This window comes from Bufo bufo, chromosome 7 (genome assembly GCF_905171765.1).
Source record: "Bufo bufo chromosome 7, aBufBuf1.1, whole genome shotgun sequence".
Lineage (NCBI taxonomy): Eukaryota > Metazoa > Chordata > Amphibia > Anura > Bufonidae > Bufo > Bufo bufo.
Genome location: NC_053395.1, coordinates 236,530,893 through 236,548,278, shown reverse-complemented (window position 1 = coordinate 236,548,278; position 17,386 = coordinate 236,530,893). Strand labels below are relative to the sequence as shown.

The following is a 17,386-nucleotide window of genomic DNA, read 5'->3' as shown; positions in this document are numbered from 1 at the left end:
TACACCGCACAGTCACATACAGGAGACTGTATATAACCCGGTATACACCGCACAGTCACATACAGGAGGCGGTATATAACCTGGTATACACCGCACAGTCACATACAGGAGGCCGTATACCACTATACACCGCACAGTCACATACAGGAGGCCGTATACCACTATACACCGCACAGTCACATACAGGAGACGGTATATAATCCGGTATACACCGCACAGTCACATACAGGAGACGGTATATAATCCGGTATACACCGCACAGTCACATACAGGAGGCGGTATATAACCCGGTATACACCGCACAGTCACATACAGGAGACGGTATATAATCCGGTATACACCGCACAGTCACATACAGGAGACGGTATATAACCAGGTATACACCGCACAGTCACATACAGGAGGCGGTATATAACCCGGTATACACCGCACAGTCACATACAGGAGACGGTATATAATCCGGTATACACCGCACAGTCACATACAGGAGGCCGTATACCACTATACACCGCACAGTCACATACAGGAGGCCGTATACCACTATACACCGCACAGTCACATACAGGAGGCGGTATATAACCTGGTATACACTGCACAGTCACATACAGGAGGCGGTATATAACCTGGTATACACCGCACAGTCACATACAGGAGACGGTATATAATCCGGTATACACTGCACAGTCACATACAGGAGGCGGTATATAACCTGGTATACACCGCACAGTCACATACAGGAGACGGTATATAATCCGGTATACACCGCACAGTCACATACAGGAGGCGGTATATAACCCGGTATACACCGCACAGTCACATACAGGAGACGGTATATAATCCGGTATACACCGCACAGTCACATACAGGAGACGGTATATAACCCGGTATACACCGCACAGTCACATACAGGAGGCGGTATATAACCCGGTATACACGACACAGTCACATACAGGAGGCGGTATATAACCTGGTATACACCGCACAGTCACATACAGGAGGCCGTATACCACTATACACCACACAGTCACATACAGGAGGCGGTATATAACCCGGTATACACCGCACAGTCACATACAGGAGGCAGTATACCACTATACACCACACAGTCACATACAGGAGACGGTATATAACCCGGTATACAACGCACAGTCACATACAGGAGACGGTATATAACCCGATATACACTGCACAGTCACATACAGGAGACTGTATATAACCTGGTATACACCGCACAGTCACATACAGGAGACGGTATATAACCAGGTATACACCGCACAGTCACATACAGGAGGCGGTATATAACCCGGTATACACGACACAGTCACATACAGGAGGCGGTATATAACCCGGTATACACCGCACAGTCACATACAGGAGGCAGTATACCACTATACACCACACAGTCACATACAGGAGACGGTATATAACCCGGTATACAACGCACAGTCACATACAGGAGACGGTATATAACCCGATATACACTGCACAGTCACATACAGGAGACTGTATATAACCTGGTATACACCGCACAGTCACATACAGGAGACGGTATATAACCAGGTATACACCGCACAGTCACATACAGGAGACGGTATATAACCAGGTATACACCGCACAGTCACATACAGGAGGCGGTATATAACCCGGTATACACCACACAGTCACATACAGGAGGCGGTATATAACCTGGTATACACCGCACAGTCAGATACAGGAGGCGGTATATAACCCGGTATACACCGCACAGTCACATACAGGAGACGGTATATAACCCGGTATACACCGCACAGTCACATACAGGAGACGGTATATAATCCGGTATACACCGCACAGTCACATACAGGAGGCGGTATATAACCCGGTATACACCGCACAGTCACATACAGGAGGCGGTATATAACCTGGTATACACCGCACAGTCACATACAGGAGGCCGTATACCACTATACACCGCACAGTCACATACAGGAGGCCGTATACCACTATACACCACACAGTCACATACAGGAGACTGTATATAACCCGGTATACACCGCACAGTCACATACAGGAGGCGGTATATAACCTGGTATACACCGCACAGTCACATACAGGAGGCGGTATATAACCCGGTATACACGACACAGTCACATACAGGAGGCGGTATATAACCTGGTATACACCGCACAGTCAGATACAGGAGGCGGTATATAATCCGGTATACACCGCACAGTCACATACAGGAGGCGGTATATAACCCGGTATACACCGCACAGTCACATACAGGAGACGGTATATAATCCGGTATACACCGCACAGTCACATACAGGAGGCGGTATATAACCCGGTATACACCGCACAGTCACATACAGGAGGCGGTATATAACCTGGTATACACCGCACAGTCACATACAGGAGGCCGTATACCACTATACACCGCACAGTCACATACAGGAGGCCGTATACCACTATACACCACACAGTCACATACAGGAGACTGTATATAACCCGGTATACACCGCACAGTCACATACAGGAGGCGGTATATAACCTGGTATACACCGCACAGTCACATACAGGAGGCGGTATATAACCCGTTATACACGACACAGTCACATACAGGAGACGGTATATAACCCGGTATACACCGCACAGTCACATACAGGAGACGGTATATAACCCGGTATACACCGCACAGTCACATACAGGAGACGGTATATAACCCGGTATACACCGCACAGTCACATATAGGAGGCGGTATATAACCCGGTATACACCGCACAGTCACATACAGGAGGCGGTATATAACCCGGTATACACCACACAGTCACATACAGGAGGCGGTATATAACCTGGTATACACCGCACAGTCAGATACAGGAGGCGGTATATAACCCGGTATACACCGCACAGTCACATACAGGAGGCGGTATATAACCCGGTATACACCACACAGTCACATACAGGAGGCGGTATATAACCCGGTATACACCACACAGTCACATACAGGAGGCGGTATATAACCCGGTATACACTTACCTTGCAGTGGACGCGGATACAATCATAGTAATATCTCCATTCATCAGCAATGAACTGAACATTGACTGTTAGCGCCAAGCCCGGGGCCAGCCTGTTCTGTGTGGGGGAAGGAGAGCGGGTCAGAGGCGTATACATGGTGCCCCTATATGGGGGTACAGTTATAGAGAGAATAGTGGGGTGCTACCAGCTCCGCCCCGCGGCCGCTATACTCACTGCTTTCCTGTAGCTGACGGTGAAGTGCTTGCTCTGGGGGGGGATGATGTGCACGTTGGAGACGTCTGCAGAGATGTTCACCAATCTCTGTACGAAAACATATCAGACATAGATTATCCTATAAGAACTACAAGCCCCAGCAGGAGTGACACTGAAGATGCTGGGGGTCAGACACCACAGAGTAAAGTGGCGCCCCACTTATAATCAATATCGGGGTGCATGCTGGACCCGATGCAAGTGAGTGCCCCACAGAATTTATGGCCCAGGGGCTGCGCTCAGTCAGAGGAACTGCGCCAAATTTACCGCAAAACACGGGGAGCAATCTGCCGGAAAATAGGAGCGCTCACCAGAGTCCGATGGAGACACGTCCCAATTTCAAATCCCCCAAAATGGAGAACTCCAGGGTCTGCCACAACCGAGACATTACTGCCGAGCTTCTTATAGACCCCTGCAAAAGAGAAAAGCATCAGAGTCAGGATGGGAGAGGGGGAGGAGGAGGGGCAGGAGGAGGATGAGGGAGGGGCAGGAGGAGGATGAGGGAGGGGCAGGAGGAGGATGAGGGAGGGGCAGGAGGAGGATGAGGGAGGGGCAGGAGGAGGATGAGGGAGGGGCAGGAGGAGGATGAGGGAGGGGCAGGGGCAGGATGAGGGAGGGGCAGGGGCAGGATGAGGGAGGGGCAGGATGAGGGAGGGGCAGGATGAGGGAGGGGCAGGATGAGGGAGGGGCAGGGGCAGGATGAGGGAGGGGCAGGGGCAGGATGAGGGAGGGGCAGGGGCAGGATGAGGGAGGGGCAGGAGCAGGATGAGGGAGGGGCAGGAGCAGGATGAGGGAGGGGCAGGAGCAGGATGAGGGAGGGGCAGGAGCAGGATGAGGGAGGGGCAGGAGCAGGATGAGGGAGGGGCAGGAGCAGGATGAGGGAGGGGCAGGAGCAGGATGAGGGAGGGGCAGGATGAGGGAGGGGCAGGGGCAGGATGAGGGAGGGGCAGGGGCAGGATGAGGGAGGGGCAGGGGCAGGATGAGGGAGGGGCAGGGGCAGGATGAGGGAGGGGCAGGAGCAGGATGAGGGAGGGGCAGGAGCAGGATGAGGGAGGGGCAGGAGCAGGATGAGGGAGGGGCAGGAGGAGGATGAGGGAGGGGCAGGAGGAGGATGAGGGAGGGGCAGGAGGAGGATGAGGGAGGGGCAGGAGGAGGATGAGGGAGGGGCAGGGGCAGGATGAGGGAGGGGCAGGGGCAGGATGAGGGAGGGGCAGGATGAGGGAGGGGCAGGATGAGGGAGGGGCAGGGGCAGGATGAGGGAGGGGCAGGGGCAGGATGAGGGAGGGGCAGGGGCAGGATGAGGGAGGGGCAGGAGCAGGATGAGGGAGGGGCAGGAGCAGGATGAGGGAGGGGCAGGAGCAGGATGAGGGAGGGGCAGGAGCAGGATGAGGGAGGGGCAGGAGCAGGATGAGGGAGGGGCAGGAGCAGGATGAGGGAGGGGCAGGAGCAGGATGAGGGAGGGGCAGGAGCAGGATGAGGGAGGGGCAGGAGCAGGATGAGGGAGGGGCAGGATGAGGGAGGGGCAGGGGCAGGATGAGGGAGGGGCAGGGGCAGGATGAGGGAGGGGCAGGAGCAGGATGAGGGAGGGGCAGGAGCAGGATGAGGGAGGGGCAGGAGCAGGATGAGGGAGGGGCAGGAGCAGGATGAGGGAGGGGCAGGAGGAGGATGAGGGAGGGGCAGGAGGAGGATGAGGGAGGGGCAGGAAGAGGATGAGGGAGGGGCAGGAGGAGGATGAGGGAGGGGCAGGAGGAGGATGAGGGAGGGGCAGGAGGAGGATGAGGGAGGGGCAGGAGGAGGATGAGGGAGGGGCAGGAGGAGGATGAGGGAGGGGCAGGAGGAGGATGAGGGAGGGGCAGGAGGAGGATGAGGGAGGGGCAGGAGGAGGATGAGGGAGGGGCAGGAGGAGGATGAGGGAGGGGCAGGAGGAGGATGAGGGAGGGGCAGGACGAGGATGAGGGAGGGGCAGGACGAGGATGAGGGAGGGGCAGGACGAGGATGAGGGAGGGGCAGGACGAGGATGAGGGAGGGGCAGGACGAGGATGAGGGAGGGGCAGGACGAGGATGAGGGAGGGGCAGGACGAGGATGAGGGAGGGGCAGGACGAGGATGAGGGAGGGGCAGGACGAGGATGAGGGAGGGGCAGGACGAGGATGAGGGAGGGGCAGGACGAGGATGAGGGAGGGGCAGGACGAGGATGGGGGAGGGGCAGGAGGAGGATGAGGGAGGGGCAGGACGAGGATGACGGAGGGGCAGGACGAGGATGACGGAGGGGCAGGACGAGGATGACGGAGGGGCAGGACGAGGATGACGGAGGGGCAGGACGAGGATGACGGAGGGGCAGGACGAGGATGACGGAGGGGCAGGACGAGGATGACGGAGGGGCAGGACGAGGATGAGGGAGGGGCAGGACGAGGATGGGGGAGGGGCAGGACGAGGATGGGGGAGGGGCAGACAAGGAGGGGCAGGAGGAGGATGAGGGAGGGGAAGGAGGAGGGGCAGGAGGAGGATGAGGGAGAGGAAGGAGGAGGGGCAGGAGGAGGATGAGGGAGGAGAAGGATGAGGGAGGGGCAGGAGGATGATAAGGGAAGGGCATACCTCCCAATCGTCCCGAATGTCGCCGGACAGTCCCGGATTTCAGTGGCTCTCCCGTGGTCCCGGTACGGGGGAGGTATGTCCCGCTCTCTTCCATAGGAAGCAGAGACAGTTGCCTGCAATGATGAAGCAAGAGCCGTCCATCCGCTCTCTGCTCTATCATTCCTTCCCCTGTCTGTGCTCCACACTGCAGGACGGGGCAGGGGGTGGTGTCGGCAGCTCCGTGTATAATCCTGCTGCTGGGGAATGTGGTGAGTATGTGGAGTTTTTTTTTCTACTGCCTGTGAAGGGGGCACTTTATTGGGCATATTACTGTGGGGGCCCTTTACTGTGCATAGTACTGTCAGGGGGCACTTTACTGGGCATAACTACAGTGAGGGGGCACATATCTGGGCATAACTACAGTGAGGGGGCACATATCTGGGCATAACTACAGTGAGGGGGCACATATCTGGGCATAACTACTGTGAGGGGGCACATATCTGGGCATAACTACTGTTAGGGGGCACATATCTGGCATAACTAATGTAAGGGGGCACATATCTGGGCATAACTACAGTGAGGGGGCACATATCTGGGCATAACTACAGTGAGGGGGCACATATCTGGGCATAACTACAGTGAGGGGGCACATATCTGGGCATAACTACAGTGAGGGGGCACATATCTGGGCATAACTACAGTGAGGGGGCACATATCTGGGCATAACTACAGTGAGGGGGCACATATCTGGGCATAACTACAGTGAGGGGGCACATATCTGGGCATAACTAATGTAAGGGGGCACATATCTGGCATAACTACAGTGAGGGGGCACATATCTGGGCATAACTACAGTGAGGGGGCACATATCTGGGCATAACTACAGTGAGGGGGCACATATCTGGGCATAACTACAGTGAGGGGGCACATATCTGGGCATAACTACTGTGAGGGGGCACATATCTGGGCATAACTACTGTGAGGGGGCACATATCTGGGCATAACTACTGTGAGGGGGCACATATCTGGGCATAACTACTGTGAGGGGGCACATATCTGGGCATAACTACTGTGAGGGGGCACATATCTGGGCATAACTACTGTGAGGGGGCACATATCTGGGCACAACTACTGTGAGGGGGCACATATCTGGGCACAACTACTGTGAGGGGGCACATATCTGGGCATAACTACTGTGAGGGGGCACATATCTGGGCATAACTACTGTGAGGGGGCACATATCTGGGCATAACTACTGTGAGGGGGCACATATCTGGGCATAACTACTGTGAGGGGGCACATATCTGGGCATAACTACTGTGAGGGGGCACATATCTGGGCATAACTACTGTGAGGGGGCACATATCTGGGCATAACTACTGTGAGGGGGCACATATCTGGGCATAACTACTGTGAGGGGGCACATATCTGGGCATAACTACTGTGAGGGGGCACATATCTGGGTATAACTACTGTGAGGGGGCACATATCTGGGTATAACTACTGTGAGGGGGAACATATCTGGGTATAACTACTGTGAGGGGGCACATATCTGAGTATAACTACTGTGAGGGGCACCTATCTGGGTATAACTACTGTGAGGGGGCATATATCTGGGTATAACTACTGTGAGGGGGCACATATCTGGGCTTCGCTACTGTGAGGAGGGACATATCTAGGTATAACTACAGTGAGGGGGCACATATCTGGGTATAACTACAGTGAGGGGGCACATATCTGGGTATAACTACTGTGAGGGGGCACATATCTGGGTATAACTACTGTGAGGGGCACATATCTGGGTATAACTACAGTGAGGTGGCACATATCTGGGTATAACTACTGTGAGGGGGCACATATCTGGGCTTCGCTACTGTGAGGAGGGACATATCTAGGTATAACTACAGTGAGGGGGCACATATCTGGGTATAACTACAGTGAGGGGGCACATATCTGGGTATAACTACTGTGAGGGGGCACATATCTGGGTATAACTACTGTGAGGGGACACATATCTGGGTATAACTACAGTGAGGGGGCACATATCTGGGTATAACTACAGTGAGGGGGCACATATCTGGGTATAACTACAGTGAGGGGGCACATATCTGGGTATAACTACTGTGAGGGGGCACATATCTGGGTATAACTACTGTGAGGGGACACATATCTGGGTATAACAACTGTGAGGGGGCACATATCTGGGCTTCGCTACTGTGAGGAGGGACATATCTAGGTATAACTACTGTGAGGGGACACATATCTGGGTATAACAACTGTGAGGGGGCACATATCTGGGCTTCGCTACTGTGAGGAGGGACATATCTGGCTGTAACTACTCTGAGGGGGCACAGGGGGAATAATTACCATGTGGGGGCATTTAGGGGAATGGGTGGGATTAGGTGTTTAGCTATGTTTTGGGCGGAGTTAGAGGCGTGGCCTAGTGGAGAAAAAATTTGACGTAAAAAGAAAATGTGCCAGAGAGTCCCTCTTCCTTCTTTTCAAAAGTTGGGAGGTATGGGGAAGGGGCAGGATGAGAGATGGGCAGGAGGAGGAGCATAAGGAGGATGAGGGAGGGGCAGGAGGAGGATAGGGGAGGGACAGAAGGAGGATGGGGGAGGGGCAGGGCAGAAGGAGGATGAGGGAGGGGCAGGAGGAGGATAGGGGAGGTACAGAAGGAGGATGGGGGAGGGGCGGGCAGAAGGAGGATGGGGGAGGGGCAGGGCAGAAGGAGTAACAGAAGGAGGATGGTGAAGTGCAAGGCAGGAGGAGGATAGGGGAGGTACAGGAGGCAGGACAGAACAAGAATGGGGTTGGGGCAGGAGGAGGAACAGAAGGAGAATGGGGTTGGGGCAGAAGGAGGAACAGAAGGAGAATGGGGTTGGGGCAGGAGGAGGAACAGAAGGAGGATGGGGAGGGGCAAGGCAGGAGGAGAAACAGAAGGAGGATGGGGAGGGGCAAGGCAGGAGGAGACTAGGGGAGGTACAGGAGGAGGATGGGGAGGGGCAGGAGGAGGATGAGGAGGGGCAGGACGAGGACAGGTGAATCAGGATGAGGATGTGAGAGGGGCGGGCGGCAGGAGGAAGATTGGGGCTCAGGGGGCTGGACAAGGGGGTCAGGAGGAGGACAAAGGGGGTCAGGAGGAGGACAAAGGGGGTCAGGAGGAGGACAAAGGGGGTCAGGAGGAGGACAAAGGGGGTCAGGAGGAGGACAAAGGGGGTCAGGAGGAGGACAAAGGGGGTCAGGAGGAGGACAAAGGGGGTCAGGAGGAGGACAAGGGGGGTCAGGAGGAGGACAAGGGGGGTCAGGAGGAGGACAAGGGGGGTCAGGAGGAGGACAAGGGGGGTCAGGAGGAGGACAAGGGGGGTCAGGAGGAGGACAAGGGGGGTCAGGAGGAGGACAAGGGGGTCAGGAGGAGGACAAGGGGGTCAGGAGGAGGACAAGGGGGGTCAGGAGGAGGACAAGGGGGTCAGGAGGAGGACAAGGGGGGTCAGGAGGAGGACAAGGGGGTCAGGAGGAGGACAAGGGGGTCAGGAGGAGGACAAGGGGGTCAGGAGGAGGACAAGGGGGTCAGGAGGAGGACAAGGGGGTCAGGAGGAGGACAAGGGGGTCAGGAGGAAGATTGGGGCTCAGGGGGCTGGACAAGGGGGTCAGGAGGAGGGGGGGGGGGATCATGGGTCGAGGGGTCTCCCTCTCATTGGGTGCTGTCATGTAATCATCTCTCCATATTAAGACCCTGCATTTATTCACAGCAGTAAATCTGAACAAGTAGAACTGCAGTGTAAAGTATTGAGGTGAGAGAGAGCTGTCTGGGGTTTAGAAGAGACAACATGTGGATTCTAAACTCCAGTTTATCAGTCACAAATCATGTCTAATGGAGAGGAGCTGCAGTATAAAACATGAGAAAAGGATACAGCGCCCCACCCCAGGAAAATTACGGGAGCTGGCGCCATGATGTGGGGAATTCTGGGGTCAGCCCTCACTTGACTCCAGGATGTGGTTGGGAACCGGTCGGATCTGGGGCTTTTCCACCAAACTGTCCAGAAAGGCGGAGGATGAGGGTCTCTTGAGGCTTCCATCCCCTCTAGGAAGGTCGAAGTTGGCGGGAGGAGCGACCTCCATGACGTCACAGCGATCGGCGCAGGAGACGGAGAAACCTGGAGAAATCGCAGAGAGCAGATCAGAGACATTATGACGGGGGGGGGGGCGGGTTGGGGGTCTAGTAATAATACAGGGGTCACTGGATATAACACTGGGGGGAGTAGTTATAATACAGGGGTCACTGGATATAACACTGGGGGGGGAGTAGTTATAATACAGGGGTCACTGGATATAACACTGGGGGGGAGTAGTTATAATACAGGGGTCTCTGGATATAACACTGGGGGGGAGTAGTTATAATACAGGGGTCTCTGGATATAACACGGGGGGGGGGAGTAGTTATAATACAGGGGTCTCTGGATATAACACTGGGGGGGGGGGGGGGGGGGGAGTAGTTATAATACAGGGGTCCATGGATATAACGCGGGGGGGGGGGGAGTAGTTATAATACAGGGGTCTCTGGATATAACACTGGGGTGAGTAGTTATAATACAGGGGTCACTGGATATAACACGGGGGGGGTCTAGTAATAATACAGGGGTCACTGGATATAACACTGGGGGGAAGTAGTTATAATACAGGGGTCACTGGATATAACACTGGGGGGGGAGTAGTTATAATACAGGGGTCACTGGATATAACACTGGGGGGAAGTAGTTATAATACAGGGGTCACTGGATATAACACTGGGGGGGAGTAGTTATAATACAGGGGTCACTGGATATAAGACTGGGGGAGTAGTTATAATACAGGGGTCACTGGATATAACGCGGGGAGGGCAAGTTATAATACAGGGGTCACTGGATATAACACTGGGGGGGTAGTTATAATACAGGGGTCTCTGGATATAAGACTGGGGGGGAGTAGTTATAATACAGGGGTCACTGGATATAACACTGGGGGGGTAGTTATAATACAGGGGTCACTGGATATAACGCGGGGAGGGCAAGTTATAATACAGGGGTCACTGGATATAACACTGGGGGGGGTAGTTATAATACAGGGGTCTCTGGATATAAGACTGGGGGGGAGTAGTTATAATACAGGGGTCTCTGGATATAACACTGGGGGGGAGTAGTTATAATACAGGGGTCACTGGATATAAGACTGGGGGGGCAAGTTATAATACAGGGGTCACTGGATATAACGCGGGGAGGGCAAGTTATAATACAGGGGTCACTGGATATAACGCGGGGAGGGCAAGTTATAATACAGGGGTCACTGGATATAACACTGGGGGGGTAGTTATAATACAGGGGTCTCTGGATATAAGACTGGGGGGGAGTAGTTATAATACAGGGGTCACTGGATATAACACTGGGGGGGTAGTTATAATACAGGGGTCACTGGATATAACGCGGGGAGGGCAAGTTATAATACAGGGGTCACTGGATATAACACTGGGGGGGTAGTTATAATACAGGGGTCTCTGGATATAAGACTGGGGGGGAGTAGTTATAATACAGGGGTCACTGGATATAACACTGGGGGGGTAGTTATAATACAGGGGTCACTGGATATAACGCGGGGAGGGCAAGTTATAATACAGGGGTCACTGGATATAACACTGGGGGGGGTAGTTATAATACAGGGGTCTCTGGATATAAGACTGGGGGGGAGTAGTTATAATACAGGGGTCACTGGATATAACACTGGGGGGGGTAGTTATAATACAGGGGTCTGTGGATATAACACTGGGGGGGAGTAGTTATAATACAGGGGTCACTGGATATAACACTGGGGGGGGGGGGAGTAGTTATAATACAGGGGTCACTGGATATAACACTGGGGGGGAGTAGTAATAATACAGGGGTCACTGGATATAACACTGGGGGGGAGTAGTTATAATACAGGGGTCCCTGGATATAACACGGGGGGGTCTAGTAATAATACAGGGGTCACTGGATATAACACTGGGGGGAAGTAGTTATAATACAGGGGTCACTGGATATAACACTGGGGGGGAGTAGTTATAATACAGGGGTCACTGGATATAAGACTGGGGGGGGCAAGTTATAATACAGGGGTCACTGGATATAACGCGGGGAGGGCAAGTTATAATACAGGGGTCACTGGATATAACACTGGGGGGGTAGTTATAATACAGGGGTCTCTGGATATAAGACTGGGGGGGAGTAGTTATAATACAGGGGTCACTGGATATAACACTGGGGGGGTAGTTATAATACAGGGGTCACTGGATATAACGCGGGGAGGGCAAGTTATAATACAGGGGTCACTGGATATAACACTGGGGGGGTAGTTATAATACAGGGGTCTCTGGATATAAGACTGGGGGGGAGTAGTTATAATACAGGGGTCACTGGATATAACACTGGGGGGGTAGTTATAATACAGGGGTCTCTGGATATAACACTGGGGGGGGCAAGTTATAATACAGGGGTCACTGGATATAACACTGGGGGGGGGTAGTAATAATACAGGGGTCTCTGGATATAACACTGGGGGGGGGAGTAGTTATAATACAGGGGTCACTTGATATAACACTGGGGGGGAGTAGTTATAATACAGGGGTCACTGGATATAACTTGGGGGGGAGTAGTTATAATACAGGGGTCACTGGATATAACACTGGGGGGGGAGTAGTTATAATACAGGGGTCACTGGATATAACACTGGGGGGGGGTAGTTATAATACAGGGGTCACTGGATATAACACTGGGGGGGTAGTTATAATACAGGGGTCTCTGGATATAACGCGGGGGGGGAGTAGTTATAATACAGGGGTCACTGGATATAACACTGGGGGGGAGTAGTTATAATACAGGGGTCACTGGATATAACACTGGGGGGTAGTTATAATACAGGGGTCACTGGATATAACACTGGGGGGAGTAGTTATAATACAGGGGTCACTTGATATAACACTGGGGGGGGGGGAGTAGTTATAATACAGGGGTCACTGGATATAACACTGGGGGGGAGTAGTAATAATACAGGGGTCACTGGATATAACACTGGGGGGGAGTAGTTATAATACAAGGGTCCCTGGATATAACACGGGGGGGAGTAGTTATAATACAGGGGTCACTGGATATAACACTGGGGGGGAGTAGTTATAATACAGGGGTCACTGGATATAACACTGGGGGGGAGTAGTTATAATACAGGGGTCTCTGGATATAACACTGGGGGGGAGTAGTTATAATACAGGGGTCTCTGGATATAACACTGGGGGGGGAGTAGTTATAATACAGGGGTCTCTGGATATAACACGGGGGGGGAGTAGTTATAATACAGGGGTCCATGGATATAACGCGGGGGGGGGAGTAGTTATAATACAGGGGTCTCTGGATATAACACTGGGGGGAGTAGTTATAATACAGGGGTCACTGGATATAACACGGGGGGGAGTAGTTATAATACAGGGGTCACTGGATATAACACTGGGGGAGAGTAGTTATAATACAGGGGTCTCTGGATATAACACTGGGGGGGAGTAGTAATAATACAGGGGTCTCTGGATATAACACTGGGGGGGTAGTTATAATACAGGGGTCTCTGGATATAACACTGGGGGGGGGGGGAGTAGTTATAATACAGGGGTCACTGGATATAACGCGGGGGGGGGGGGGTAGTTATAATACAGGGGTCACTGGATATAACACTGGGGGGGAGTAGTTATAATACAGGGGGTCTCTGGATATAACACTGGGGGGGAGTAGTTATAATACAGGGGTCTCTGGATATAACACTGGGGGGGTAGTTATAATACAGGGGTCTCTGGATATAACACTGGGGGGGGAGTAGTTATAATACAGGGGTCACTGGATATAACGCGGGGGGGTAGTTATAATACAGGGGTCACTGGATATAACACTGGGGGGGAGTAGTTATAATACAGGGGTCTCTGGATATAACACTGGGGGGGAGTAGTTATAATACAGGGGTCTCTGGATATAACACTGGGGGGGGGAGTAGTTATAATACAGGGGTCTCTGGATATAACACTGGGGGGGAGTAGTTATAATACAGGGGTCTCTGGATATAACACTGGGGGGAGTAGTTATAATACAGGGGTCACTTGATATAACACTGGGGGGGAGTAGTTATAATACAGGGGTCACTGGATATAACGCGGGGGGGAGTAGTTATAATACAGGGGTCTCTGGATATAACACTGGGGGGGAGTAGTTATAATACAGGGGTCACTGGATATAACACTGGGGGGGAGTAGTTATAATACAGGGGTCTCTGGATATAACACTGGGGGGGTAGTTATAATACAGGGGTCTCTGGATATAACACTGGGGGGGAGTAGTTATAATACAGGGGTCTCTGGATATAACACTGGGGGGGTAGTTATAATACAGGAGTCTCTGGATATAACACTGGGGGGGGGGGTAGTTATAATACAGGGGTCACTGGATATAACACTGGGGGGGGGGAGTAGTTATAATACAGGGGTCTCTGGATATAACACTGGGGGGGAGTAGTTATAATACAGGGGTCTCTGGATATAACACTGGGGGGGGGGGAGTATTATAATACAGGGGTCACTGGATATAACACTGGGGGGGAGTAGTTATAATACAGGGGTCTCTGGATATAACGCGGGGGGGGGGGAGTAGTTATAATACAGGGGTCTCTGGATATAACACTGGGGGGGGGAGTAGTTATAATACAGGGGTCACTGGGGTCTCTGGATATAACACTGGGGGGGGAGTAGTTATAATACAGGGGTCTCTGGATATAACACTGGGGGGGGGGAGTAGTTATAATACAGGGGTCTCTGGATATAACACTGGGGGGGGGAGTAGTTATAATACAGGGGTCTCTGGATATAACACTGGGGGGGGAGTAGTTATAATACAGGGGTCTCTGGATATAACACTGGGGGGGGAGTAGTTATAATACAGGGGTCTCTGGATATAACACTGGGGGGGGGAGTAGTTATAATACAGGGGTCACTGGATATAACACTGGGGGGGGGAGTAGTTATAATACAGGGGTCACTGGATATAACACTGGGGGGGAGTAGTTATAATACAGGGGTCACTGGATATAACACTGGGGGGGAGTAGTTATAATACAGGGGTCTCTGGATATAACACTGGGGGGGGGGAGTAGTTATAATACAGGGGTCTCTGGATATAACACTGGGGGGAGAGTAGTTATAATACAGGGGTCACTGGATATAACACTGGGGGGGGGGGAGTAGTTATAATACAGGGGTCACTGGATATAACACTGGGGGGGGAGTAGTTATAATACAGGGGTCACTGGATATAACACTGGGGGGGAGTAGTTATAATACAGGGGTCTCTGGATATAACACTGGGGGGGAGTAGTTATAATACAGGGGTCTCTGGATATAACACTGGGGGGGGGGGGGAGTAGTTATAATACAGGGGTCACTGGATATAACACTGGGGGGGGGGAGTAGTTATAATACAGGGGTCACTGGATATGGGGAGTAGTTATAATACAGGGGTCACTGGATATAACACTGGGGGGGAGTAGTTATAATACAGGGGTCTCTGGATATAACACTGGGGGGGGGGGGGAGTAGTTATAATACAGGGGTCTCTGGATATAACACTGGGGGGAGAGTAGTTATAATACAGGGGTCTCTGGATATAACACTGGGGGGAGAGTAGTTATAATACAGGGGTCACTGGATATAACACTGGGGGAGGGGAGTAGTTATAATACAGGGGTCACTGGATATAACACTGGGGGGGAGTAGTTATAATACAGGGGTCTCTGGATATAACACTGGGGGGGGGGAGTAGTTATAATACAGGGGTCACTGGATATAAGACTGGGGGGGAGTAGTTATAATACAGGGGTCTCTGGATATAACACTGGGGGGGGAGTAGTTATAATACAGGGGTCTCTGGATATAACACTGGGGGGGGAGTAGTTATAATACAGGGGTCTCTGGATATAACACTGGGGGGGGGAGTAGTTATAATACAGGGGTCTCTGGATATAACACTGGGGGGGGGGGAGTAGTTATAATACAAGGGTCTCTGGATATAACACTGGGGGGGCGAGTAGTTATAATACAGGGGTCACTGGATATAACACTGGGGGGGGGAGTAGTTATAATACAGGGGTCTCTGGATATAACACTGGGGGGGAGTAGTTATAATACAGGGGTCTCTGGATATAACACTGGGGGGGAGTAGTTATAATACAGGGGTCTCTGGATATAACACTGGGGGGGAGTAGTTATAATACAGGGGTCTCTGGGGGGGAGTAGTTATAATACAGGGGTCTCTGGATATAACACTGGGGGGGGGGGAGTAGTTATAATACAGGGGTCTCTGGATATAACACTGGGGGGGGGGGAGTAGTTATAATACAGGGGTCTCTGGATATAACACTGGGGGGGGGGGGAGTAGTTATAATACAGGGGTCTCTGGATATAACACTGGGGGGGGGGAGTAGTTATAATACAGGGGTCTCTGGATATAACACTGGGGGGGAGTAGTTATAATACAGGGGTCACTGGATATAACACTGGGGGGGAGTAGTTATAATACAGGGGTCTCTGGATATAACACTGGGGGGGAGTAGTTATAATACAGGGGTCTCTGGGGGGGAGTAGTTATAATACAGGGGTCTCTGGATATAACACTGGGGGGAGAGTAGTTATAATACAGGGGTCTCTGGATATAACACTGGGGGGGAGTAGTTATAATACAGGGGTCTCTGGATATAACACTGGGGGGGGAGTAGTTATAATACAGGGGTCTCTGGATATAACACTGGGGGAGAGTAGTTATAATACAGGGGTCTCTGGATATAACACTGGGGGGGGGAGTAGTTATAATACAGGGGTCTCTGGATATAACACTGGGGGGGGAGTAGTTATAATACAGGGGTCTCTGCGGGGCTATAATCACCAGGTCCCGGTCGCGGTTTCCGGTCACATTTTGCGGGTGATTCTCTGGTCCCGTGAATCCTTCTAGTTATGTCAGGACGCGTTGCTATGGTGACACCGGAAGTTGGAGTCTACCACAGACTGACAGGGGGAGGGTGAAGCGGGAGAAACCAATGATGGGGGAGCTCGTGAGTGAGCCGGGCGGTCTCATCTGTGTGTGGGGAGGAGAGCGCCCCCTATATGTCCGGACTCCATAGTGACTGTACTATAGTGAGCTCCTCCAGGCTCCTGCACTGATACACTGTAACAAGTCATCGACTGTGTGGATTAGGTCAGGATGTAAACTGAGTTCTTTGCATTTGCTGACAGCAAGCAGATGTATTTCACTGAGACAGCAGATTTCTTCTCCCCTAATAGCTAGCTCTCACACTGGGGGCCACAGCGCAGCGGTATCTATGTACATTAGAGATGTCGCGAACATAAAATTTTACGTCCGCAAACGGCGAACGCGAATTTCCGCAAATGTTCGCGACCGGGCGAACCGCCATTGACTTTAATAGACAGGCGAATTTTAAAACCCACAGGGACTCTT

The 17,386-nt window shown here is 52.4% G+C and overlaps 1 protein-coding gene across 1 annotated transcript in view; it reads right to left on the bottom strand.

Annotated features, from left to right (window-relative positions):
* CFAP221 (cilia and flagella associated protein 221) overlaps positions 1–17,184 on the bottom strand; it is a 64,341-nt gene extending 47,157 nt beyond the window's left edge. Inside the window, 5 exon segments of the mRNA XM_040440871.1 lie at positions 3,019–3,114; positions 3,232–3,318; positions 3,579–3,679; positions 9,824–9,997; positions 16,817–17,184. Of these exon segments, the coding sequence (XP_040296805.1) occupies positions 3,019–3,114; positions 3,232–3,318; positions 3,579–3,679; positions 9,824–9,962 (423 nt within the window). The 5' untranslated portion in view covers positions 9,963–9,997; positions 16,817–17,184.
* Positions 17,185–17,386: the final 202 nt, after the last annotated feature.